At 37.5% G+C, this 13,626-nt stretch overlaps 1 protein-coding gene across 1 annotated transcript; it reads right to left on the bottom strand.

Annotated features, from left to right (window-relative positions):
• Positions 1 to 619: 619 nt before the first annotated feature.
• On the bottom strand, positions 620 to 13,602 carry LOC115431236 (uncharacterized protein C7orf57 homolog). The gene is made up of 8 exons (XM_030151470.1): positions 13,472 to 13,602; positions 12,562 to 12,626; positions 11,590 to 11,763; positions 11,014 to 11,101; positions 9,194 to 9,323; positions 8,608 to 8,672; positions 6,544 to 6,644; positions 620 to 4,421 (listed from the first exon to the last, which is right to left on the bottom strand). Exons 2-8 carry the CDS (start codon positions 12,602 to 12,604, stop codon positions 4,363 to 4,365), a joined length of 660 nt encoding a protein of 219 aa, XP_030007330.1. The 5' UTR covers positions 12,605 to 12,626; positions 13,472 to 13,602; the 3' UTR covers positions 620 to 4,362.
• Between the last annotated feature and the right edge of the window lie 24 nt (positions 13,603 to 13,626).

Here is a 13,626-nt window from a genome sequence, read left to right on the forward strand (position 1 = left end):
AAAATGGTGTTTAATCCTATAATTCATGACAACATTATTATATTATTATTAGTGATTTAGCATGATTTTAGCCGTAGTATCTTCAAGAATGAAAAGACGCAATTAATCTCAACCATTTTTTCAACAGGCAGTTCCAAAATTAGAGGACAAAAAAAACTGTAGTGGAGGAAGTCTTGAGATCATTTACTCAATGAAAAGTACTAATACTCACCCTGAAAATAATCCAGTATGACTAAAAACTATATACAGACTCTAAATTATCAGCAAAATGTAAATTAAGTGTGAAAAGTTAGAGTTCGTTGGTCTTGGTGACTCATTTTACTGCATTTGCATGTATTTTATATTTTACTACAATACATAATTCAGGTAGAGATCATTTAAATTACTTTATAAACTGTAAAATGCTTCATATTTTGTAAAATCATCAGGTTTGTAGCATCGCTGTCCTGCAATAACATACATAAAAGAATAACAAATGTGTTTTGTGTGAATTGTACCCATTATTGAACCGAAAAATGGTGCTTATCAGTCATCTTGGACAACAATCTGAAGTAGTATGTAATGTGTAATCCATTTAAGTGTGAAAAAAGAAACAAATAAAGAGTATCGAGTACACACATACATGCACATGCCCATTTATTTCAATGATAATTCGACGTCTGTGTGCAGGGTCTTACATTGAGCTGTGTCAGGTGATTTTCTCGTCACTACAAACACATGAGCTGCCGTCGTCAGTCTCCTCTGCTGCCATGTTTGCAAAATGAACAGTAGCCACTTGCAGATAAAAAAGCACAGGAGGGACACGCGAGAAACAAGACATGATAGAGGGCTTTGCAAAAGTGGAGGCGCTGAAGGTCGTCGGTTTGCAAACTGCGACCGAGAGGAGGGACAAACACGACCGAAACACTGGGAATACTGAAAATACTGTACCTGAATATTTAACACTTTGTAAAAATAAACCCGTTTCCCAAAGCAAACAATATCAAAAACATGATACATTCGCCATTCTTTGTACTGCAAAAGAAAATCCAGTGTCACTTCAAACAGTAAAGCAACAACACTCAACTGTCATATCATATAAAGATTTTACTGTTTATTTATATGAATAAAAGAAAAAGCCACTACGTTCACATGCACATTACTCTGAATTTGCTGTGGGTCGTGTAAACAGCATAATTTATTTCAATAACTGGAATTAGACCTTTTTCTAAATGGGACATGCCGACTGTATTCTACTTTTAGGTGTTTGTACTGAAAACCTGATTATTTATGCAGAGAAATAAACTGTTCTACTTTCAATTAAATGGTACCTTTGGTTTTACTAGTGATGAAATACAAGATTCTGATTATTCCTTATTAAATAGAGGTTTTTCTTGCCAAATATACGCTGCTAATGAGATTAAACATGAGCTACATTTTCTTTATTAATGAAATGAAGTGGTGCTACAGTCATAAATGTTTTCTTAAAATCGTGAATCTTTTGGTTTTAATATAAACTAATTTTTTTTTCTTATTTTCACAGAGTCTAGAACTGGCCAACTGTCCTTAACTCACATCTAATGTCGGCTGTTTTCATATCTGCAAACATCTAGAGCTGAAATAATTAATTGACTCAAACTAATTTTAAAAAATTGATTAGAATTTTCCTGAATCAAAGCTTTGTTTACTTCATTTCGCTGCTGCTAAATATTGGATCCACTGTTGTCGTTTCACACGGACGCTTATTGTGGCACACATGACGCCAGGATCAACACACAGTTATATATATATTAATTTCATCTTAAGTTGTTAATAAGTTGGATCCAAATGTGTGCACACATTGTTTGTAGAGGTCATTGGACTAGTTTGTTGTTTATATATGTTCTTCTCATTTTGACTAATTTTTCACGTACTCAAATAATTGTTTAATTGAATCAAAGAAAATAATCAATAGCTGCAGCGCTACAAACATCTATTACGCCGCTAACTAACATTGGAGCACACTAGCTAGCATTGTGTTTTGTTTGAAAAAAGCTTATGCAGATATAACTACTAAAACCAAAGGCAACATTTATATTTCTTTGCCTTAAATCCAGGAACCCGTCTTAAATTACTTCAAAATATGAGCCAAAACTTTGATATCATTCTATGTTTAATCAGAGTATTCACAGCTGGATGTAAACAGGAACATTAGTGGAATATTCATTTTCTTAGGCCATGAAAACAGCCTATTCACTCTGCACTTACTGTGTCATATTGCACCTTCATTATTCTGAAAATTACAGTTTATTTTTTTACACTTAACCGTTTAATTACCCAGGTCTGTTTATATACTTCTAATTGATTCGGAATAGTGTATTCAGTCTTCTGTTCTATTTTTTTATATATATTTTTTTTACTGTATGATGCTGCTGCTAAACTGTAATTTCTCAGTTTGGGATCAATAAAGCACATCCATCTGTCTGTCTATCTATTAGGGATAATGTTATTTTCAGAATTAGGGCAAAAAGTGGAGTGTTAAGTGCATGTAAACGTAGTCACCTGCCGTACATGACACATCTCCTGTAAGAGTGGGTTCCATTCACTTCAAATGAGAGCGAGTTTCTGCTGCAGACTGAACAGAAATGCTTTCAGGAGGACAAACCCAGGCTTGCACCTCCTTCCTTTTCATTTTAAGATCAATTTCTCCACCTGGCAAATGTCCCTGGAGGATTAGGGTCTTACTGTCGCTGTCGGGTTCACGGTAACAGTGGAAGAATCAGAGCCGTTAAACGACTCCAGGCTGAACTGTCCGTCAAATGTCACGGAAATCCAGTCGAGGTGCTCCGTCAGTGGCAGAATTAATGAGAATTTCTGTTTTTTGCTTGAATTAAAACTTGACGGCGCGATGAAAAAGTAGGAGTGGGAATCCCTCAGGGGCTGGAGGTGCATTAACTGCGTCTCATGTGAACTGAATGGACTCAGATCGATAAAACACATGGAAGTCATATGAAGGATGTGATCAGGCTGTGCACTAATGCTAACTTCTCCTACTTGAAATCTACAAACACTGCATGAGCAGGGAAAAGCTGCTTGGTTGGCATGTTCAGAACTCACTTTTTCAAATCCGGTCCGGCTTAATCTGCACAGGGAATTACACAAGAATTGACTTTTAGCTCGTCAGCCTGCAGAAGGTGGACGTTAAAATGGGATGGAGCAGGAGTTTGGAGTTTGTAAACCTAAGGAAAATGCAAGAAAAACCAGAAAAATGAAGCACAAGTTGAACCATTCGGAAGCACTTGGGTATCTGCAGGTTTTTTAAAGCACAAATTTAACAACATAAGACTTTTATAGTTTTAAAAGGGGAAAAAATAAGATGCCAAACCAAACTAAGGGATGCAAATCAACTACATTTGGCGCTTTTTTTTGTACGTAAACATGAAAGGGGACATTATTGTGGATGTAAACTACAGGTAAAATAAAGAGTGACACCTATCCATTCTTCCTCAGATTCATTTAAAAACCACCTCTCCTAGATTTCTAGACATTTTAAGACATTTTTAGATGGTGAAAATCAACTAAATTTAAGACTTTTTAAGGTTATGCAGGGACCTCACTTGGCACTGGCACTTTGAGTCATTATGGCCACCACTTCTGAGGCTTTTTGTTTTAATTCTATATCCTTACAAACATAAAACACAGCTAAAGCAATACTCCAAAAGAACACAATACTAAATGCAGAACACTGACTTCCAACCCTCTGCAGAACTGCAGTTTTTACTCTCATTCTGGCCACCTAAAGTGAATGAATCAGTATGCACTTTGGCATGTGGTCCCTCCAAAAAAAACAAAAAACAAAAAAACAAACAAAAAAACAGACTTTCCCGACTTCCCTTCACCTTCAGAGCACAGGAGCCCTTGATCAAAACAAGTTAGATTTCACATCACTGCAACCACAATTGATTAGCATGAACACTTTTAACAGTCACCAACTCGATCTTCATACAACCAGGGAGGGAAACTAACAGTCCCAGTCTGTTCTAGCACAAGATTCTAGAGAGTAGATGTGAATGTGGATTTCTTTTTAGGATCTGTTAGTTTCCTGCCCTGTACGCTCTTTCAAATCGAGTATCACGATACAGAAATCAAAAATACTGTCAGCACCAATACATCTACTCAACAAAAACCATTTCATTTCTGTTTCTTTTTTTGTTCTTTTTACAAAATAAAGCAAATAAATAGGACGGTACCTTTGCATAAACATGGATACAAAACGTAACAGTCAGTGGATGTACAAGAAATGTGAGTGAATCCAAGAGGGGTGGAGTGGTGTGTTGGTAGATTGTGGCACCATGAACCAGTGTTTGGATGAACTCCCCGGTTTCCCTCCAGATGAGAATGCGTCTACTCCAGGTCGTCCACGTCCTCCGTCATGACAGTGCTGGTCTGTTCTGAGGTCACGCCTGAAAAACAAGGCAAATGTTCAGGCTAAATGGATGGAATGGATGCAACTTAGCCTTTTTGTTGTAAGAATTAGCAACTTTTTACACTATTCTTGCAAAGGGTTCCTACATGTTTCTCCTAGCTCAATTTAAGACTACTTACAACACAATTAAATGTCCATTTCACAGCCATACTGGCAAAAATTTGTGACTCTTAGAATTTAGGAAAATGTATTTATTTACTCCAATGCCTTGATTCCCACTGTTCTGAGTCATTTCTCATCGGGGGCTGCAAGGTTAGTGATAACTGGTTCCTAATTTTAGTATAAATTGTCGGGTTGGAACAGGTGGAACTGAATCGACTAACATTATTTTCTTTGCAGCTTGGACATTTAACAGACATATTTAAACACAATACAGTGAACAAATTCATGACAACATAACTTAAGACCTACCATATCAAATTTAATACCTTTTACAGACTTTTTTAAGGTATTAAATGCAGATTTGGAAATTCAAGACTTTTAGGACTTTTTAAGACCCTGTGGGAACCCTGTAGCAACAACAAACTTAAAATTTGTGACAAATCTATCAACTTTTTCTGCTGTTGTTGGAGACTGACGTGAAAGCATGTATCATTCTTTGTCTAAAACAAATCACTCCCATTGCCAGTGAGTTCTCTCTAGTGTTTCTTTTTGGTCCATTTAGAATCTAAATGGAAACATAAAGTTTAGATTGTTAATGTAGATGGAAAATTTTAAATGTTATGGTTAAAACTGTTCATGTTTTACCACCTTTTTGTTGCTAGAATTAGCAACTTATCAGACTATTCTAGCACAAAGTGAAATTAACAAACTTAAATCGTGTTTCAAAATGTTTACCAACTTGCGAAAAGTGACTCAAATACCAGTTTATTTTCCCTATAAATGACATAAAATAACTAGAAGCACTCGGAGAGCGCAGACCTCCGCCAAGGCTGATCAGTGGCCCCCCCCGTGGGCCCCCCCACGCCAAGGAGGTTATGTTTTTGCCAGGGTTTGTTTGTCTGTCTGTTTGTCTGTCCGTTAGTGTGCAACATAACTCAAAAAGTTATGGACAGATTTTGATGAAATTTTCTGGTCTGCGCCCCCCCACCCCCGATCACCACCAAAATTTAATCATTTCTTCCTTATCCCATTTCCAACAAACCCTGAAAATTTCATCCAAATCTGTCCATAACTTTTTGAGTTATGTTGCACACTAACGGACAGACAAACAAACAAACAAACAAACAAACCCTGGCAAAAACATAACCTCCTTGGCGGAGGTAATTATTGCACAGTCAGAAAAATACATGGTCAATTTACCTAGCTGCAAAAGTACATTGTGAGTTATACAGTGCTGCCAATTTTGCCACTTTGTTGATATATGTAGTGATTTTTCAGACTCTTGCTAAAAAAAGAAAAACATATTAGTGACAAATCTATCTACGTTTTCTGGTGTTGTTGGAGACTGACCAGAAGGAACATATTATTCATTGTCTAAAACAAATCACTGCACTGAATATAAACCACTCCCATTGCCATTCATTTCTCTCTAGTGTCTCTTTTTGGTCTATTTAGATTGTTAATGTAGACTGAAAATTTCAAATTTTGTGGTTAAAAATGTTCATGTTTTACCGTGACTTGTAGGCTCCTAAGTAGACAATAAGGTAAAAAACCAAACTTAAGAACATGAAGCTAAAAACTAAACAAACAAACAAATAAATAAATAATTTAATTAACTCCTCCAGAGTGTCTCTTTTGGTTCATTTTAGTCTGAATAAAGGAGGATGGTTGGAAATGTGACAAAAAAACAAGACTTGACAGATTTTGTCATACTAAACATTATTTAGATTCTCTTTTTGTCTCTCCCACAATGTTATACCTCTCTCCTACATCATTCATTACAATTACATGCACATTTCCAATTATGCAAATGAGGTGATGACGTTATTTAGAAACTTCTAGAACAGATAATGGATACTTTACTTACTGAGGAGTTGGCAACACTGTGGAACACACGTTATCTTTATACAGTGTTATTAAAAATGGTGGTGTAGTAAAGTGAGGGTTTGCAGGCATCAGCATGTGAAAAATTAAGCAAAGAGCAGCCGTTATCATACTTGAGGTGTCGTCGTCATTGGGAGACTTCTTCTTCTCCTCCACGTATCCATGACTCAGCAGCTTGGACATGCTGACTGGAGGAGCCTTCTTATCATATGACCTGAAGAGGTGACAGCAGGGAAAAAGAAATCAAACCTGGACGACTGACAACCTCAGTCAAAGACATTTACAGCTCAGCACTTCGGAGGTTTGAGGAGAATACAAAGTCTCAGATTGGATTTAGAGTTGACTACATCGATATCAGGTGAGAAAGTGGGCACAAATAAAGAGACACAAAGTAAAATAGAGATATTATGTTTTGATTTGTCCCATTAAGATATGAGAGATTGACAAGAGAATCCAAAGGTGTCACCAAAGCAAAAGGTGGTGAAAACAATAACCATATTCTGGTGTGTTTAATGGTTTTCGTCCACTACAGGATGCCAAATGTGTTCTTTCATAGGTTTAATGTCAGTAATACTAATCGAATATGTGAAAAGTAATGACAACACAGAAATCTACTGAATATCAGGATGAGTCCAAACATCTCACAGGTTGTATATGCATGTTTTACCTTTAAAAGGGGCTACATGAAGTACTATAACTTTTGAATGTACTAAACATGATCTGTAGTGTTTACAATCCAGAGCTCTGAAGAGATGAGGATTGTACAGATATAAACTAAATTTATTTCCACAGATGGGCCAAAAGATTTATGTGACCACTAGAGGGAGTAGTGAGTCACTCTGCTGGTCTCCCATGGTGAGGAAAACTAACACTATGGGACCATTGACCAAAACGTCAGAAAATGATAGATGAAGTGGGATGAGAACAACAAAGACGTTAGTTTTCTCCACTGGACACAGCTCTAAATGAGAAGAATGGAGTTTGATGCTAAAATGGCAGCGTTTCTTCTACATGGGTGAGCTTGATTCTGAGGCTTATGAAAGTATAAAGTTATTATGGTATGTTATTATCTTTGCTAAGTTGCTGTTTGTTGATCCATGGCTCAGACTAAACTGTGACAATTCTGACTTTGTTTGTTCAATTCCAAACAGATCTTTAGTGCAGTTATTGACAACACAAACCGTACAGAAAACAGAGGTGATTTGTGGTTTTACTGTGGCTGTTCTCAGTCTAAAAACAGACCTATTATATAAACTAACAGCTGATGAAGCACGTGAAGATTATAAGACACATTGTTATGTTGAGTGACTGCCAAAATAAGCTTCTATGAGTTTTAGTTTGAAGACGAAAACTTGACGATACCATAATACAGATGTGTGGAAACAATTTACTCAGCGAGTGATATAGTCTGTGGACACACAGCGTGGATTTATTGGTGGTTCTGGTCTGAAGTGTGTTCTGGAACGTTACTTCCCTCTGCTGGTGAAAGTTTAAAATATCAATACTACATAGAAACCCTTTAAGACCAGATGTTACATCTGAGATTTTAGTTTGGAATTCACATGTTTTTATCTTTAAAATCTGATGCAAAATGTATAAGTTTTTAAATTCCATAATACTGTACAATAAACTCACCTCTGTCTAAGGTCTCCGGTCATAAATCCATTTGCACTCAAATGTCATTTTGCACATTCCCAGTTGGAATATTACAACTTGTTTTGCACCTTTCAGTTCTATTTCAGAACATTACAGTTATTTTCAGCACATTCCAGTTATTATCCAGATTCTACCCAGATCTTTTTACACTTCTAATTTATAGTGTTTGCTCTTATGTTATATTTGTGTCTACTCATGTTTGCTGTGGTATTATTTTGTTACTGAATGTGTGTCATACTGCTACACTGCAATTTCCCAGTTTGGGATATATAAAGTTCATTCATTCATTCATCCATCCATCCACCTACCTATCTTACTGTTTCAGACTGGATGCAAAGCATGTCTGTTTTCCCTTTAAGACTTCTAGACCAGATGTGACATTCGCATGATGGGTCCAAGTTTCCTGTTTATATATTTTAGGTTTTAGGAGACCTTTATTTTATTTTTTTTTTTAAATGAGGCTTTACGTCTAATGAGCTTCATGTGTACTTGCAAACTTGAAACTGAAAGATCCGACTCACGTTCTCTTGTATTTGTTGGTTAGGGACAAACTCTCCATCTGATCAGCAGCACCATCAGGAGACATCTGCAGGAAGGAAAAGTTCCCCAAAAACATGATTATCTGTCCGACATTTAATTACGGCTGACCTGTGACCACAGCACAATCCAGTAGGGAGCAACTGAAGCACCTTATTGACCAAACACTGTCCAGCAAGCTTGTTAGACTGAATCAAATAATTGGAAGATAATATGATATGATGGAGAAAACTTAGAATGAAAGGAGTCATGCAATGGAAAACAAAAACAGTATGAACCAATGCAACAACAGCAACCACACAATCAATCTCAACTGTGTCTGGACAATTTAAAACATCGATGGATCACAGAGCTACAGAGATGAAAAGAATATTACTGTTCCATTTAGTAAGACATTTACTGGTGATGCACGGACATAAAATATGAACCACATGAATGTAATGGCCAAAATGTAAACGCAACGATGGATCAAACTCAGGAGAAAAATGAAGAGGTGACGGTAAAAATAAATAAATGGGATGACCAACGTGGTATCATTGTGGGGAAGGTGACTAAACCAGGTCCATTCACCTTTTCTTTACCCGGGGAAAACCTCTCATGTTCATTCTCCCAGGATACATCGCTATCAGTGCCAAAAGGTGCAGTCAGAGTCTGCCTGCCACCCCTCATGTGGCTGTCAGGAGAGGTCGCTTTACTTCCACTGTAAGCACAAAACCACCGTGACACACCATGTGAAATTATCGCCAGTCATGGGTTACATTCAGGGAAAGTACGGCTGGGATTCTGTCTGTTTTTTTTACATTTACATTTTTACTAAGGCTGCAAATAATGATTATTTTAATAGTCTAGTAGTTATCAACTACTGTGCTGACTAGTCAGATTATGAACTGCGAAAAAAAAGCTCTTATTCATATTTATTGCAGCAATAAAATATATGTTCTTTCCTTTAACACAAACATTTGGTGACACAATTATAAATTTTAGCATCACAAAGTTTGTCAAACCAATATTCAACAAATATTATAAGCAGGAATAAAATACAATTTTTTCCTTAATTGTTATGCACAAAATGCACTTGTTTAACAGACAACTAAACACTGCAGAGTTGCAATCAAATAAATATTTTCCTTAAAAGTGCATAATGTGACTCACGACCTGTCAACTACTAAATCCATAATCGACTAACTTTGTCGTTGACTATTTGTTGCAGCCCTAAATCTTTACATCGTGTTAACGGTAATTATTGGAAAACAATTTTCATTTTTAAGATTTATTTTTGGGTGTTTTGCCTTATACAAGTGTAGAAATAAAGGAAAAGGGGCAGGGGCAGAGTGTGGGAAATATGTGCAGCAACTGGCCTCTTGTCCAAGTCCAACCCAGACAAATGCAACAAAGCCTCAGCCTATGTGGTGATACACGCTGTACCAGGTGAGCCACCAGCGCACCCCCATAATACATCTTAGTTAATTTAATTTCAACCTATCCTGTCCTATTTTTAATTTTGCTCAGTATGTAATCCACCAGTACCCCCCCACCCCAACTGCAGCAACGACTCAGAACTCCCTCCTTATGCACTACCGATATCCTTCACATTGATGCAGTATATGATGTTGTGACTAATGATTTGTATTTTATCACTGCATTGTTTGTGATATATAGAGCATTTGCAGTTGTCCATGTATGTACCTTGTTGCTGTGTCCACCATATTAATTCTGTCTTTCTTGCTCTTGTGGCTAATGAACAAACTTTGTTCATTAGTTTAATCGTGACCAGTTTGAAAACAAATGATAGAAAGCTGAGAGACATACACTTAGGCTATGTTCAGACTGCAGGCAAATGTGGCCCAAATCCGATTTTTTCTCCATATGTGACCTGTATCCGATCTGTTAAAGATAGTTTGAACAGCACAAATCCGATATTTTCAAATCTGACCCAGGCCACTTTCATATGTGGTCCTAAATCTGATAAATATCTGATATTTTGCAATGGGACTTCAGTCTAAATGGCCAGGTCACATTTATGCGACCTTTATGTCACTGAAATGCGACACATGTCACAATTCTGCATCTCAGGGGTATTCCATAAACACAGTGCATGTCTGTGTGGTCATATATTACATCAGGACCTCTTTAGCGCATGCGGGTCACTTCAGGGTCGCATTCAGTTTATACTCAAAACTGCTAGAAGTTGCATTTAATGTGCAATATGAACGAGCACACAAAAAAAATCGGATTTCACAAAAAAATCCTAATTGTGCATTGAGACCTGCTGTCTGAACGTAGTCTTAGTGCAGCAAGTCCAGTTTTTTGTGCACACAAAGCTATTATGTCAAAAAGCAGGAATGCATCCTCCAGATCTGATCGGTGCATCTGCCTTGTGGTCTTCTTACCTCTTTGAGTCATCACCTCCAAACCAGTTGGTTGGATTGTAGGCCTTCCTTGGCTTCTCATCAACATCAACATCGTGACTCAGAAGCCCTGGGGGGTTAACACAATGCTTACAATGAGGCAGTCGTTACAGTTCCCCTTTAAAAGGCAATACTGTGAGATGTAACATGAAACAAACAATGCTGCTAAAAATATTCTAGAAATCATTTGGGTCTTAAGTCAACCAGAGAACTAAAACACTGTTCTTCAGCTGTGTCGGTTTGGAATAAAATTACATGTAACTTTTCAGTACAAGAGTTCAGAAGACAAAAAACCGTTTTCCCTGGAGAGCTGAAACTAGCACTGCAGCAGGTTCCATAAATAAAAGGAGCTGTTATGTTTCTCCAAAATGCACAGGAGTCATGTTAGAATAAGGACACACTCCTTCATGTTGAGGACAAACAGGCCACATGTTTGCATTTCAAAGCATTGAACTGTGTGTTAAGATCAAATGAATCAGCTGGGATTAGTGGTATTAGAAATGTGATGACTTCACCATAGTCAACTCTGCAGTCTGAAAGCACAGGAAGATTCTTTACCTTTGTGTCCCCCCTGCTTTGCCAGCTTGACATAGTCAGAATCTGTCTCAAAGATCCCCACTCTCCGGCCACTGATCCTCTCCACTGGAGTGCTTTCGGTGGCAGTCTGGCACAGTCCAGGGATCTGGGAGGTTGGTCCAGTGACGCCTTGGGATGCTGCCCCAGGCTTTATGCCTGTAATGCACAAAGAATTACCTCCGCTTGCTTTGCTATGTGGCCCCGTTTGCAAGCAAACTCATTTATTCTCTGCACACTCACCACATGCAAGGCTACACTGTACCACATTCTGAGAACAGATGTGGAAATTCTCTATTCTAAAGGAAATCTGAGGTGTTTTTTAATCTCTAATAAAGGTAGTGACGCCAGACAATACTTTGGGTCAATAAGATAAGTTTATTTTTCGGCCATCAGATTACCAAGTTCCCTTTTCTACTGTGGAAGAGGTGTGGTTCTGGTTTGTGTACCTGATTTCAAAGTGTTTGTTGCACATGAAACAAAAATAGTCTGGATCAGAAAACAGCTCTAACAACAAAATAATATGTTTTTCTTTAATATGATTTGTGAACTACTGCACTGTCAATTTCCACTGATTGGAAAAAGAGGACAGATAAGATATCAATTATGAAAACTGAAAAACTGGTACAGAAAAAGTAGATCACTGAGTCATTTGTTAAAGAGCTGAACTACTTAATGAGTAACCCAAAAACCTCAAACTCATAACAAACTGAATTTTTTAGGTGGATTACTAAGTCTCAAAAGGTGTTGCCTGACAGAGTAATACAAGTAACTGTAGTGTGACATCCATTGTGCAAAGTCCTCTGTTGATGACCAATCCTTTATTGGGATCGTTCTGCACAAACGGGTGGAAACAGACCAGCTGACTAAAATGCAATAAGATTCCAAGAATCCTCAATGGCTGAAGAACCCGCGTTAAATCAATTAAAGGTCCACATGGGAGCTGGACTTTCTTACCTCCGGGCTTGGTCCGTCGATGATTTGGGACAGCGGTGCTCATTTCAGCTGAGACACAACACAATCTGATGACCAAAGGCAACAGTTTAATGTCTGGAGAGTGCACAGTTCAGCACTTACACCAGACTGCAACAGAAATCTAATTATAACACTTTAGCATCATACTTCTTATCATGAGATGTTACACATGCCCAGATCTAATTTAAATAGATTCCAGATTTGTAAAAGTGAAACCCAAAAATCTGTGGGACAGTAAACTTATTTGTAACAACTGAATCTTTTGTTAATGTTCCTATGAGTGAATAATCTGTATTTCAAGATTTGCTAAAGACCAATGCAACTATTAAATTTAGTCATTTCAGTACAACGCGTCAACTGTTGCATAAAGGTTAATTGTGTTGTAAAATGCAAAAGAGCGGCCCCTATCTGCTTCGCTCTATATTACGAAACAAAATGATGAGGCCATAATTAACCCAAATTGCCATGAGGGATGTGCATGTGACTGCGAACAGAAGGTACAGACCTCTGTCAGCCAATAAATGCTGTTTTCCCTTGTAAAAAGGTCCATAAAATGTAAGCTACTAGTCACTTCTTCAATGAATATACTTTTCAGGGGATGTCCACAAGTCAACTACAGTAAACTATCATTTAAATAGGAGGATATTGATTTTAATATAAACAACCATTCACTATTGACTAATTTAGCGCAACCCTGTTTTCTAGCGTTTTCTATGGCATTATATTACATAGCCATTTAGCTAACAAAGCCTTGCTAATTTATTAGCCGCCTTGCTAGTTGCCGCAGTAGCTTTAAAGAGCAAAACCTATTTTTCAGTATAAAAAAAGCAAGTTTTTAGGTAAGCAGATAATAATGATACTCGTAGAAAATATGGTACAAATATTACATTACCTGTAACAGATGCTGTAAATAATGAGTGGGATGCTGCTATTAAATGCCGTTAGCTTCTCCTTATTCACTAGGGCTGGACTCACACACTTCCGGTGGCACCTGCTGGCTACTTCCTGTACGCTACCCAAAGATCGTGTGTGCAGACAGCGCCGGAT

The sequence above is a fragment of the Sphaeramia orbicularis genome, chromosome 2 (assembly GCF_902148855.1).
Source record: "Sphaeramia orbicularis chromosome 2, fSphaOr1.1, whole genome shotgun sequence".
Lineage (NCBI taxonomy): Eukaryota > Metazoa > Chordata > Actinopteri > Kurtiformes > Apogonidae > Sphaeramia > Sphaeramia orbicularis.

Bases quoted from the DNA above. Each gene is read 5' to 3' on its own strand.
- LOC115431236 (XM_030151470.1), bottom strand. From the start codon at position 12,604: ATGAGCACCGCTGTCCCAAATCATCGACGGACCAAGCCCGGAG. The intron at 11,764-12,561 runs GTAAGAAAGTCC...TGTGCATTACAG, and splicing joins TCGACGGACCAAGCCCGGAG to GCATAAAGCCTGGGGCAGCA. The intron at 9,324-11,013 runs GTAAGAAGACCA...TTGTGCTTACAG, and splicing joins GGAGGTGATGACTCAAAGAG to TGGAAGTAAAGCGACCTCTC.